Source organism: Micromesistius poutassou (assembly GCF_964030765.1).
Source record: "Micromesistius poutassou genome assembly, chromosome: 18".
Lineage (NCBI taxonomy): Eukaryota > Metazoa > Chordata > Actinopteri > Gadiformes > Gadidae > Micromesistius > Micromesistius poutassou.
In genome coordinates, this window is record NC_140288.1 from 13,916,824 (window position 1) to 13,930,057 (window position 13,234).

Below are 13,234 nucleotides of genomic sequence, written 5' to 3' on the forward strand. Positions count from 1 at the left end.
TACCGTATGACAACAATAGACGCGCAGTCATTGCGCTTTTTATTTTATTTTATTTCCCATCATAACCTTTCCCGGGAATCAGGAAATAGTCTTGATCAGATTCAGATTTCCCGGGAATCGCGTCTCCCGTGATTAAAACCTAATGACGACCCGCCCATGGTGGAGAGGTTCTTTTCTACGACCCGCCCACATTGAAGAGGTACTTTTTTAGATGGAAACGCGCCTGGAACCGAGTCGGGTCGAGGCGAGTTGAGTCGAGTCGAGCTGATACTGTCGGTGGAAAAGCGGCATAAATGTACCACCTAAGCCTCTGCACTTTGTGAGCCAATAATCCGCACAATACAGCAGCAATTGATACGCATATTGTGTTGCATCACTAGGGAAGACTTTTAATATGGTGCGATCCAATAATGTTTTCTTTCTTTTTGTTTTATCTTGTTACGGATAAGCTTGTTGTTTTTCTACAGAAACCTCATTAAAATGCTATTACCCATTATTCATGGGGGTGCTTAGCTTAACATCACCAGAGTTTTAGCATTGAGATCCATGATGACTTTGGCTGTGCTCAGGACTGGCCTCTAACTCTGTCTCAGCAGGCGGCCGCATAATGAATAAAAGAGCACTCTAAATGTCCTTTGCAGTGATGCTGAAGTTTAGATGATGGAGGACTTGTTAATGTCTCTGTGACTCCATGTGTTTAATCAGGATGAGGCAGAATAACACTTTACTGATTTCCAGTTCCAGCAGACACAAGCGAGATACCAATTGTACAAAGATATTTGTATTTTAACTTTAATTGCTGTTTGTTTACTATTTAATTCGCTATGCTTTCTTTTTTAACCTATTTTACCTGCTCTGTTTTTGAGCACCCAGACAATTACTTAGCAAATTAAATGAAAATATTATTATCAGAATTATTGTTTGGGTTGTCTATAAACGTGTGTGTGTGCGTGTATGTGTGTGTGTGTGTGTGTGTGTGTGTGTGTGTGTGTCTATATGTGTGTGTGTGTGTGTGTGTGTGTGTGTGTGTGTGTCTGTGCATGTGTATGTGTGTGTGTGTGTGTGTGTGGGTCTATATGTGTGTGTGTGTGTGTCTATATGTGTGTGTGTGTGTGTGTGTGTGTGTGTGTGTGTGGGTCTATATGTGTGTGTGTGTGTGTGTGTGCGTGTGTGTGTGTGTGTGTGTGTGGGTCTATATGTGTGTGTGTGTGTGTCTATATGTGTGTGTGTGTGTGTCTATGTGTGTGTGTGTGTGTGTGTGTGTGTGTGTGTGTGTAGGTGGGCCACCGGGACTTTGACGTGGAGAAGAAGCTGCGGCGGGACCTGAAGAGGACCCACGCCCTGCTGGTGGACGCCCAGCTGCTGCTGTCCACCGTGGACGGGCCCCCGGGCCAGCCCTGCAGCCGCGAGCACATAGAGCGCCTGCACTGCCAGGTACACACACACACACACACACACACACGCACGCACGCACGCACGCACACACTCACACGCACGCACGCACGCACGCACGCACACACGCACGCACGCACGCACGCATGCACGCACGCACGCACGCACGCACCCACGCACGCACGCACACACACACACACACACACTCATATAGATATAGAGCTATATATAGATGTACGAACGTATGTACATCTATATACACACACACACACACACACACACACACACACACACACACGCACACACACACACAGACACACACACACACACACACACACACACACACACTCACACACACACTCATATAGATATAGATCTATATATAGATATATAGATGTACAAACGTACGTACATCTATATACACACATACATACACACACACACACACACACACACACACATATAGATATAGATCTATATATAGATATATAGATGTACAAACGTACGTACATCTATATACACACATACATACACACACACACACACACACACACACACTCATATAGATATAGATCTATATATAGATATATAGATGTACGAACGTACGTACATCTATATACACACATACATACACACACACACACACACACACACACACTCATATAGATATAGATCTATATATAGATATATAGATGTACAAACGTACATACATCTATATACACACATACATACACACACACACACACACACACACACACATAGATATAGATCTATATAGATATATAGATGTACGAACGTACGTACATCTATATACACACACACACACACACACACACGTACATACATACATTCACACACAGAGACACATATATACAGTATATACACATACAGACACAAACATCTATACACACACAAACACACTTGTATACACACACAAACACACTTGTATACGCACAATAAATAAATATATATATATATATATATATATATAAACAAACAGACACACACATACACACACACATACACACACACACACACACACACACGCACGCACACTCCCACACCCCTGGTGCAGTGCGTCCTAACAGAGTGCTCCTCTCAGCTGGAGGAGAGTGAGGCCAGGAGGAGTGAGGTGGAGGGCTTCCAGAAGACCCTCTCCCAGGAGCTGGACAACGCCCAGATAGAGCTGGAGCACCTCTGCAAACACAAGAGCCTGGTGAGGCTGTCTGTGTCTGTCTGTCCCTGTGTGTGTGTGTGGGTGTGTTGTCAGTCTGTCCGTGTGTGCGTGTGTGCGTGTGTGTGTGTGTGTGTGTGTGTGTAGTTGAGCGTGTAGTTCGATTTCAACGTGTCTCTCCTCCTGCTCTGCCTCTTCTTCTCACTCTTCCACCTCCTTCTCTTCCTCCTCGCTCCTCCTCCTCCTCCTCTCTCTCTCTCTCTCTCTCTTTCCCTCCCTCCTCCTCCTCCTCCTCCTCTTCCTCCTCTCTCCTCCTCCTCCTCCTCCTCTCTCTCCTCCTCCTCCTGCTCCACCTCCTCCTCCTACTCCTCCTCCCTCTATCTCCTCCCCCTGCTCCTCCTCCTCCTCCTCCTCCTCCTCTCTCTCCTCCTCCTCCTCCTCCTCCTCCTCCTCCTCCTGCTCCTCCTGCTCCTCCTCCAGGCGGATGAGCAGCTGATGCTCCTGGAGCACGAGAAGACGGACCTCCTGAAGAGACTGGAGGAGGACCAGGAGGACCTCAACGAGCTCATGAAGAAACACAAAGCCCTCATCGCTCAGGTGCCAGCACACCAACACACCACTGTGTCTGTGTGGGACCTCGAGGCACAGGTTGGAGTCCTGTTCCACCTCGAACAGACCGCTGTGTCTGTGCGTAGGACCCAGACGCACTATGTCCCTCTGTGTTTAACTCCTGGTTCCACTAGAACACACCGCTGTGTGTGTGCGTAGGACCTAGACGCACTATGTCCCTCTGTGTTTAACTCCTGGTTCCACTAGAACACACCGCTGTGTCTGTGCGTAGGACCTAGACGCACTATGTCCCTCTGTGTTTAACTCCTGGTTCCACTAGAACACACCACTGTGTGTCTGTGCGTAGGACCTAGACGCACTATGTCCCTCTGTGTTTAACTCCTGGTTCCACTAGAACACACCACTGTGTGTCTGTGCGTAGGACCTAGACGCACTATGTCCCTCTGTGTTTAACTCCTGGTTCCACTAGAACACACCGCTGTGTGTGTGCGTAGGACCTAGACGCACTATGTCCCTCTGTGTTTAACTCCTGGTTCCACTAGAACACACCACTGTGTCTGTGCGTAGGACCCAGACGCACTATGTCCCTCTGTGTTTAACCAGAGACACTATAGAAGGAGGAGACACATCACTGAAAAAATCACCCATTGAAATGCATGGGGAAACTTCGTGACGCCAAGATGGCAGTTGTTTGCACATGTCCCGCCTCTTCCGGTGCCGTTGCTCCAATCATTTTGCAGGTCCTACGCGGTCACGCTTTTTGCGACATTTATTATTTTCAATCAGGAGGGAAGAACCAGCAGCTGGAAGCGGCACAAGCAGCATCGACTGGAAAACTTCGACTACCTGTTATCTTGTTGGCTCGGCAGCAAAAGCTAACTTTTAAAGCTAACTTTAACTAGCTGTCAGTGCAGTGCCGGTGTTGTTCTGCCGTAAATGAAAACTGTGTCGTGAAGCATTGCGCATGCGCAGTCCAAGATTACCTGTAAGAAAAAGGGCTTTTAAAACGTTAATTTGATACAAAACCACCAAACCCTTTCAGCGATTTTAGTCTGTTTTTCATCGTGATTTCAAACATGTGTTTTTTATGCCCCTTAGATCTCGGAAAATGGAGATACAGCTCTCTCCCTATTCATTAGATAGGGCCCTGGTCTTGTTAAGACCAAATAGCTGCCCGATAGGCGTGGCCAATATGGCCGCGAGTGAGAGGACTTGCCTAGAAGGACTTTGGTTTAACTCCTGGTTCCACTAGAACACACCGCTGTGTCTGTGTGTAGGACATGACATGTCCTCATAGGTTGAATGATATCAACAGTTTCTCAATTCAATACAGAAGAGCATGATTGCCATGCAAAATAAGGTTTAAATTAAAGAAGAGAATAATCTCGGCCCAGTAAAATATAAAATATTTGTTTGTTACCATTACTTGGATCTGAACCCTATCCCTCTCCCACTCTCTGTCTGTTTGTTTGTTTGTGTGTGTGTGTGTGTGTTTGTGTGAGTCTCATTCTCTGTCTCATTCTGTCTCTCTCTCTGTCTCTCTATCTAGCTGTCTCTTTCTCTGTCTCTCTCTCCTTGTCTATCTGTCTCTCCCACTCTCTCTCTCTCTCTCTCCTTGTCTCTCTGTCTCTCCCACTCTCTCTCTCTCTCCTTGTCTCTCTGTCTCTCTCTCCTTGTCTCTCTGTCTCTCCCACTCTCTCTCTCTCTCCTTGTCTCTCTGTCTCTCTCTCCTTGTCTCTCTGTCTCTCTCTCCTTGTCTCTCTGTCTCTGGCGAACCTGGATCTCTCTTTTCAATATGTGTGACTATATATATCCAAGTGCCACGTATTGTATTATAACACCGTGTGTGTACACTGTGTGTCAGTGTTTAAACGCCAATCCCTTTTTTTTTGTGAAAATTAATTTCCTCTTTCACGATGCGCGCATGCATATCTGAGTGATCCCCTAACAGGGCTGTGTTGTGTGTGTGCCAGTCCTCCAGCGATATCTCCCAGATCAGGGAGCTGCAGGTGGAGCTGGAGGACGTGAAGAAGCAGAGGCAGACGCTCCAGGAGGAGGTGAGCCGGGGGGGGGGGGGGGGGGGGGGCGCACGCACAGCTCGACCGAGAGGCAAACGTTGTTGCTTCTTTACCGACCCACACTATCAACGTGGTGCTGAATCCTTAAACTAAGCTAAAAAAAACAAATACAAATTAATGTGTGTGTTTATTCATTTATTTATCTATTTATTTTGTGTTCACACCATGATTTTATTTATTTATGTATTTAGATATATGTGTTGATTTGGTTTGAATAATTAATGTATTTAACCATCCATCTGTTTATTTTTTATTTTTTTTTATAATTTATTTTTATTCGTACAGCTCCAGTCTAGTGTTTCCAGGGTGCAGTTCCTGGAGTCGTCCACCGTGGGGCGCAGCATCGTCAGTAAACAGGAAGCCCGTGTTTGCGATCTGGAGAACAAGCTGGAGTTCCACAGGGGGCAGGTGAAGAGGTTTGAGGTAAGAGGACTCGTGTGTGTGTCTGTGCCTGTGTGTCTGTGATGGTGAGGAAGTGGTGTCTGCCGTCCACCATTCAACAGGTTCCCCGCTCTACTGGTGTCTTTTTGCATGCTATGTTTGTTTAAGGTGGCTTGAACTGTCCTTCCACAAACTATGCTATATCATTTTCATTAAATGTCTGTGCAATTTGTTTCTGTGTATTATTTTTGTGTGTGTGCGTGCGTCTTGGTGTATATATGTTTGTGTTTTTGTGAGCTTGTCTGTGTGTGTATGTGTATGTGTGTGTGTGTGTGTGTGTGTGCGTGTGTGTGTGTGTGTGTGTGTGTGCGTACATCTCTCGTATTTATATATGTGTGTGTGTGTGTGTGTGTGTGTGTGTGTGTGTGTGTGTGCGTGTGTGTGTAGGTGCTGGTGCTGCGTCTGAGGGACAGCGTGGTGCGTCTCGGGGAGGAGCTGGAGCAGAGTGCCCAGACGGAGGCCCGGGAGAGGGAGAACTGCGTCTACTACCAGCACCGCCTCCACGACATGAGGCTGGAGATGGAAGACCTCACCCAGAGGGAGCAGGACAGCAGCCGCCGGCGCATGGAGCTGGTACGGGCCTCGTAGCCATGTCATCACCACCCTACGTACACTGTGTCATCACCACCCTACGTACACTGTGTCATCACCACCCTACGTACACTGTGTCATCACCACCCTACGTACACTGTGTCATCACCACCCTACGTACACTGTGTCATCACCACCCTACGTACACTGTGTCATCACCACCCTACGTACACTGTGTCATCACCACCCTACATACACTGTGTCATCACCGCCCTACATACACTATGTCATCACCACCCTAGCACAGACTATGTCATCACCGCCCTGGCATTCAACGGGTCATCGTCAGCATACATACACTATGTCATCACCACCCTACATACACTGTGTCATCACCACCCTACATACACTGTGTCATCCCCACCCTACATACACTGTGTCATCACCACCCTACATACACTGTGTCATCACCACCCTACATACACTGTGTCATCACCACCCTACATACACTGTGTCATCACCACCCTACATACACTGTGTCATCACCACCCTACGTACACTGTGTCATCACCACCCTACGTACATTGTGTCATCACCACCCTACGTACATTGTGTCATCACCACCCTACATACACTGTGTCATCACCACCCTACATACACTGTGTCATCACCACCCTACATACACTGTGTCATCACCACCCTACATACACTGTGTCATCACCACCCTACAAACACTATGTCATCACCACCCTACATACACTATGTCATCACCACCCTTGCATACACTGTCCATGTCATCACCACCCTACATACACTGTGTCATCACCACCCTACAAACACTATGTCATCACCACCCTTGCATACACTGTCCATGTCATCACCACCCTAGCATATACTGTGTCATCACCACCCTAGCACAGACTATGTCATCACCGCCCTGGCATTCAACGGGTCATCGTCAGCATGCATACACTGTGTCATCACCACCCTACATACACCATGTCATCACTTCCCTACATATACTATGTCATCACCACCCTACATACACTGTCATCACCACCCTACAAACACTATGTCATCACCACCCTACATACACTATGTCATCACCACCCTACATACACTATGTCATCACCACCCTACATACACCATGTCATCACTTCCCTACATATACTATGTCATCACCACCCTACATACACTGTCATCACCACCCTACATACACTATGTCATCACCGCCCTGACATACACTATGTCATCACCACCCTACTTACACTGTGTCATCACCACCCTAGCCATAACCATCCATGTCATCACCGCCCTGGCAAACAATGTGTCATCACCACCCTAACACTATGTCATCACCCTTGCATACTGTCCATGTCATCACCACCCTAGCATATACCCCATATGTTATCAGCACACCATTAGAATAAACCATCATCCACACCGAGCTTTGAAAAGCTATATCATCCCCACCATATTGTATACCAATCACATCATCAGTACCCCTGCCGCACATGTCATCCCCACCCAGCCCACACCACCTGCACACTCATACATATTCACGTGTGTATATACTGTATGTATCTCCATACGCACAGCTGTGTATGTGCACACGTGCGCGTGTGCATTTCTACATCCGTGTAGTAACAGAGGAAGATTCCCTTCCCCACTATACATCAATGTTCTCTAGCATGACCTTTAGCCGTTGGTAAATGTATGTGTCATAGATACACACACCCAGAACGGAAAGCGGTGACACACACACACACACCCGCACACACCCGCACACCTCCACCCCCCCTCTCTCTTCCGCTCTGCTCCCAGCTTTCTCTGCACAGCCATGATTAATCCTCATTGTCCCCTCAAGGTTATGGAGACGGCACACAGACACACATATGCGCGCACACACATAAACACAGAGATGCGCGCACACACATGCGTGCACACACACACACACACACACACACACACACACACATACACACACACACACACACACACACACACACACACACACACACACACACACACAGGTGTGCACACATACGTACACGCGCTTACATACGCACACAAGCATGCATACAAGCACACATGCACACACATGCGTTGGCACACACACACACACACACACACACACACACACACATGCCCACGTGCGCGTACACACGCTAACATACGCACACACATGCGTGCATACAAGCACACACATAGACACACACACACACACACACACACATACACACACGCACACACACAGGTGTGCAAACACATTTATTCTCACAGCCATATGAACACACATGCACGCACGCACAGATACACACGCATATACACATACGCGTACACACATGCACACACTTGTTTGTCTGTATGAGGAGCCCTCCCTCCCTCCCATCTCCTTGCGGGCGATGTGCAGCTAATAACTCTGAGAGCCTCTTCACTCACAGCGCCGTGCCAGTGAGTGTTTTATGCCACGCAGGGCAGGGGCATAGTTATTAACAAATCAAATGGCAACAATTAACCAAAACACATCATTCTTGTCATGTATAATGAGTGTCATAAACGATGGGTCATCGCACAAATAACGATTATTCCAGAAAATACACTGATTGTACCAATGATTGAGGTTTCATGGCAATCGACTCAATATTATTCACTTCATGCCTAATGAATGAAAACTCCAGAGGTCATAATGTTCATACCGGTGTTGAAAATAATAGTATTCTACTAGTGAGAAGTAGAATATGGACACGCCCCCCATAGAAGATTAAATCGGTTTTCCATTGACCGTTTTGACCCCACAATGACCTTGGCCTCATAAAGACCCCTACTTCCTTGTCTTTTTTTTTTTTTTTAATCCTTACAGGAAATGCAGGTGGAGGAGCTCACCGCCGTCCGGCAGACATTGCAAGCCGACCTGGAGACGTCCATCCGTCGCATCGTGGATCTGCAGGCTGCCCTGGAGGAGGTGGAGTCGAGCGACGACAGTGACTCTGAGAGGTACCCCCCCCCCCCTACCTCGCCGCGTTGAATCTCCTGTTGAATGTTCCGGAGCCCACGTGTCTCCATTGGTCCATTCGTACGTGTGATGTCTCATCTGTGCACTCACTGTGTTCTTTGATCCAGCACCCACACTGCCACGGAATCCCTATCTCGAAGGAAAGACCTGTAAGGGTTCTCTGGATCTGTGTGTGTGTGTGTGTGTGGATGTGTGTGTGTGTGTGTGTGTGTGTGTGTGTGTGTGTGTGTGTGTGCGTGTGCGTGTGTGTGTGCGCGCGAGCGCGTGTCTATGTCATTGCATCGCCGGTATTGGCTTTGTACTCTTTCGTTGTTATGGCCGCAAGCTGAATTTGACCAGAAACATTCGACTCTCATCGAATGATCTACAGGACACACAGCCACAGACAGACAGACAGAGAGACAGAAAGCTCAATCGATAATGAGATGTAACGTTGCGTGAAGGTGGTTTTCGCTGCATGGATACTAACTCCATGCTGTTCTTTTCGGGGATGTTGGCAAGGCAGTCTTAAGTGAGACGTGTGCTGAAGTGATGGTTTGGAGATAAAATACCACATCTTGAGCTTAGGTAAGCTATGTTTACATTAGAAACGGTGAAATGAGAAAAAAGGGAATACTGATTTTGATTGACAGTGTGGCAAGAGTCTGCAGGGAACAAACTTCAGTGCAACTCTCTATGATAATAATTGGTGTGCGCAGGTATACATAATACATAAGCTTGCGACAATTGAGCCATGCTTATGTTTGTTTGTGCGAATGAGTTTGAGCTCGCTGAGTTGTTTGTTGGCATTTGATGATTCAAGAGCATCGGGTATTGGGAGGAAATGGATCAAAGTCATGTGGCACCTTCAAGGTTTTGATCGATTGATCCTGCAGTCTCCATGGTGACAGAACTCAGTGTCTTCGATTGGCGTGATTGGGGGGGGTTTTAATTCAACCCAATCGTCCTCCTCCTCCGAGGACACATCCCTCGTGCTTCATTTGGGTGTTTTGCATTGTTCAGTTGGAATGCCGACCTAACATCCACCTGCATCTTACCCTGGGTTTCAACTCTAAAACGGAGAGGACACATTTAAAGTTTAGCTCCATTGTTCCACACACTCAGACGTGCTTGCGTTCGCATTGTGGCCTGATAGCAAACGAGCGACCGTTTAAGCGGGGCCTCCCTGCGCGACGCGAGTCTCCGTGGGTGCTGAGGGGGCTCTGTGTGTGCGTCCACAGCGACTCGGTGTCCAGCGTCGGGGCGGAGGACGTGGGCGAGGGGATCAGGACCTGGCTGGGCGTGCCCAGGGGGTCGTCCCGCGCCGGCTCGTCCCGCGCCGGCGGGTCCCCGTACGGCAGCCAGGCCGGGCGCCAGTCCGTCGCCGACACCATGAGCACCTACAGCTTCCGGTAAGATCCGGATGTGTGTGACGCGCATGTGTCGTTATTGGGAGGCGTGCGGGGGGGGCGTGGGTGGGGGGGGGGGAGGGGAGGTGGGGAAGTCAGCTGCCTGCTGTGATTTCATTGGGCGGAACGAGATTGTTTGGAATCCGGCAAACGAGGTTAGTAAAATAGTTTTGTTTGCATTAGTGCCTAATGTGCCGCGTTAAGTTCTGCTCCTCTGACTACAATTTGACAATCGAAAAAAAAAAAAAGTTGAGTTCCCAAAGGTTGAGGTTCCGTTCGGTCGCTAGAGGCTCTCTCACTTTCTCCCCCCGCCCCGCGCCGCTGCAGGTCGTGCGTGGACGACGACGGCGGCTCCGTGGCCGGGGGCGCCGGCACGGGGGGGCTGGGCCGCGCCTCGTCCTCCTCGGCCCTCTCCGAGCTCCTGGACGGCCTCCGCAAGCGCCGGGGGGGCGGAGCCGCGGGGAGCGTCAGCGGCGGCGGCGGCGGCGACCCGGTCGACCGGGCCGGCAGCGCCGCCTCCCTGCCCATCTACCAGACCACGGGGGCCTCCTCGCTGCGGCGCCGCGCCTCCGCCCTGTCCCCGGGGCCCGAGGAGCCCCCGCCCCGCGAGGCCCGGCCGGGCATCCTGAAGCCCCCCTCCCCGCTGCTGCAGCGCGCCGCCAGCAGTGCCTCCTCCTCGGCCTCCCGACCGTTCCGCTTCAGCGTGGCCGCCCCCGCCGCCGCCACCGCCGCCGCCGCCGCCGACCCCTCCTCGCCCAACGCCGCCCTGCTCCCCACGCTGCCCCACCTCTCCTCCCTGTCGGCGCTCCACGGCCGCCACCAGCCACGCTCCCTCTCCATCCCGGAGGAGGAGCTGGAGGAGGGCCGCGGCGGCGGCGGCTCCGGGGGCCCCAGCCCCCAGCGCTCCCCCCAGGCCCCGGCGCGGCGCCGCCTGCTGGGGGGCGTGGTGGCCGGCGTGGAGGACGGCGGCGAGGGCGCCCTGGGCTCGGAGCCCATGGTGTTCCAGAACCGCTGCCTGATGGCGGACGGCGGGCGGGACGGCGCGGGCTCGGATATCATGCCGGCCATCCGGAGGGCGCAGTCGGCCAGCAGCCTGGCCGGGTCCGTCCGGGGGGGGGGAGGAGGAGGAGGAGGAGGAGGAGGAGGAAGGAGAGCTCTGAGCGTCCACTTCGGGGAGCTGCCCCTGTCGTCCCGCAGCAGGAAGAGCTCGGAGACGTCAGAGTCGTCCAGCTCCGGGGGCAGCTCGGCGGGGGGGTCCCAGACCGGGGCGGGGGCGGGGGGGGGGGCGGGGGGGTCCAGGGGCCGGCCCGGCAGGGGGAGGCCCCAGGGGGAGAGGCTGGAGGCGGAGGGGAGCGAGGGGGAGGACGTGGCCTCGGTCATGAAGAAGTACCTGAAGAAGGAGGTGGACTGAGGCAGGGGAAGGTTTGAAGCCACGCCAAGCCTTTGTGCCTTTGTGCCTCTTTTTTTATTCCTTCTTTGGTTCAGCCATTCTGTCTCTCTCTCCTTCTCCCTCTCCCTTGGACTTATTCACCTGGCCGCCATATTGGTTCCATATTGGTTCTATTCCACATTCAAGCCGTTTCTGAATTCGCGTTCTCGTGTGTTCTCGTGTACTTGCGTTCTCGATAAACGTCATCAGTGGTAGCCCAAGCACTGTTCCAATTCCAAGTACGCGAGTACTGTCGTAAAACCCGGAAGTGTTCTCGATGCGTTCTCGATGAGGCCGTTCTACCGAGGACGCATCGGAGGTGACTCGTGTGGACTTGGGACCGTTAAATATCCCAGAATGCATCATCGAGTCCGCTGCTGTTCCAATTGCAGGTGCGTACTCGCGTTCTCGGAAGTCTGTACTTGAAAGTCCGGACTTGCCAAGTACGTACTTCCAAGTCCGTGAGAACGTAGTCCGCGTACTTTTGAGAAATTGAGAAACGGCTTCAGTTCCCCCACCCAGCTGGTGTCCAGAACCAAGATGGCCACCAGGTGAATAAAAGCCCCGTTGGCAGCTCTGGGAGCCTAAGGTTAAGGTCAAAGGTTAAGGGGCACCTGAAATAGAATGTTGTCAGGACTGAGCAGATCAATTATAAAATGAAAGGAAATTCTAGTCTTTCTAATTGTCTGTTACCGGAGATTAATATTAACCCCTCTGGGATATTATCATCAATAGATGACGATGAAAGAATCCATTCATGGTCAAATAGATACCATATTCAAATCCAGATTCTAATTATTCTTTCAGGTGGGCAGTGTTTGTATGAATAAAATGATGAAGTCAACCTTGTTTTTGTTTGTTCATTTTTGGAGTCAATAAAAATCAGGCGAAAATCCCATCCTGTCAGTTGGACTAACTGCCAGTTGGTTACACAACCAAGGAACCGCCAATTGCTCACGAATACAGAAATGAGCTGTTCCCTTTTGTTTAAAACGTAACAGATAACCACCATAGCCTACATTCCAACCACGGGTCAGTGTTTCACTCCCTGGAGTAGGCAGTGAGGGTTTCTGGCTCGCTCTCTCTCTCTCTCTCTCTCCCTCTCTCGCTCTCATCACACCGCACTTAAGCTGCTTGTGTCGTTGCTTTGCTGTTGAACGTGATCTCTCTGCCTTACAGAGAGAGAGCGAGAGAGAGAGAGAGAGTCAAGGAGAG

At 50.5% G+C, this 13,234-nt stretch overlaps 1 protein-coding gene across 1 annotated transcript in view; it reads left to right on the plus strand.

The window, feature by feature from the left end:
* Window positions 1-12,857, plus strand: part of myo18b (myosin XVIIIB) — a gene marked incomplete at its 5' end in the record, with an annotated part of 47,476 nt that extends 34,619 nt beyond the window's left edge. Inside the window, 10 exons of the mRNA XM_084483331.1 lie at window positions 1,279-1,434; window positions 2,495-2,608; window positions 3,047-3,163; window positions 5,110-5,193; window positions 5,500-5,637; window positions 6,043-6,228; window positions 9,050-9,183; window positions 9,310-9,351; window positions 10,423-10,593; window positions 10,918-12,857. Coding sequence (XP_084339457.1) covers window positions 1,279-1,434; window positions 2,495-2,608; window positions 3,047-3,163; window positions 5,110-5,193; window positions 5,500-5,637; window positions 6,043-6,228; window positions 9,050-9,183; window positions 9,310-9,351; window positions 10,423-10,593; window positions 10,918-12,001 — 2,226 coding nt within the window. The 3' untranslated portion in view covers window positions 12,002-12,857. The remainder of the gene's footprint in view (window positions 1-1,278; window positions 1,435-2,494; window positions 2,609-3,046; window positions 3,164-5,109; window positions 5,194-5,499; window positions 5,638-6,042; window positions 6,229-9,049; window positions 9,184-9,309; window positions 9,352-10,422; window positions 10,594-10,917) is intronic.
* Between the last annotated feature and the right edge of the window lie 377 nt (window positions 12,858-13,234).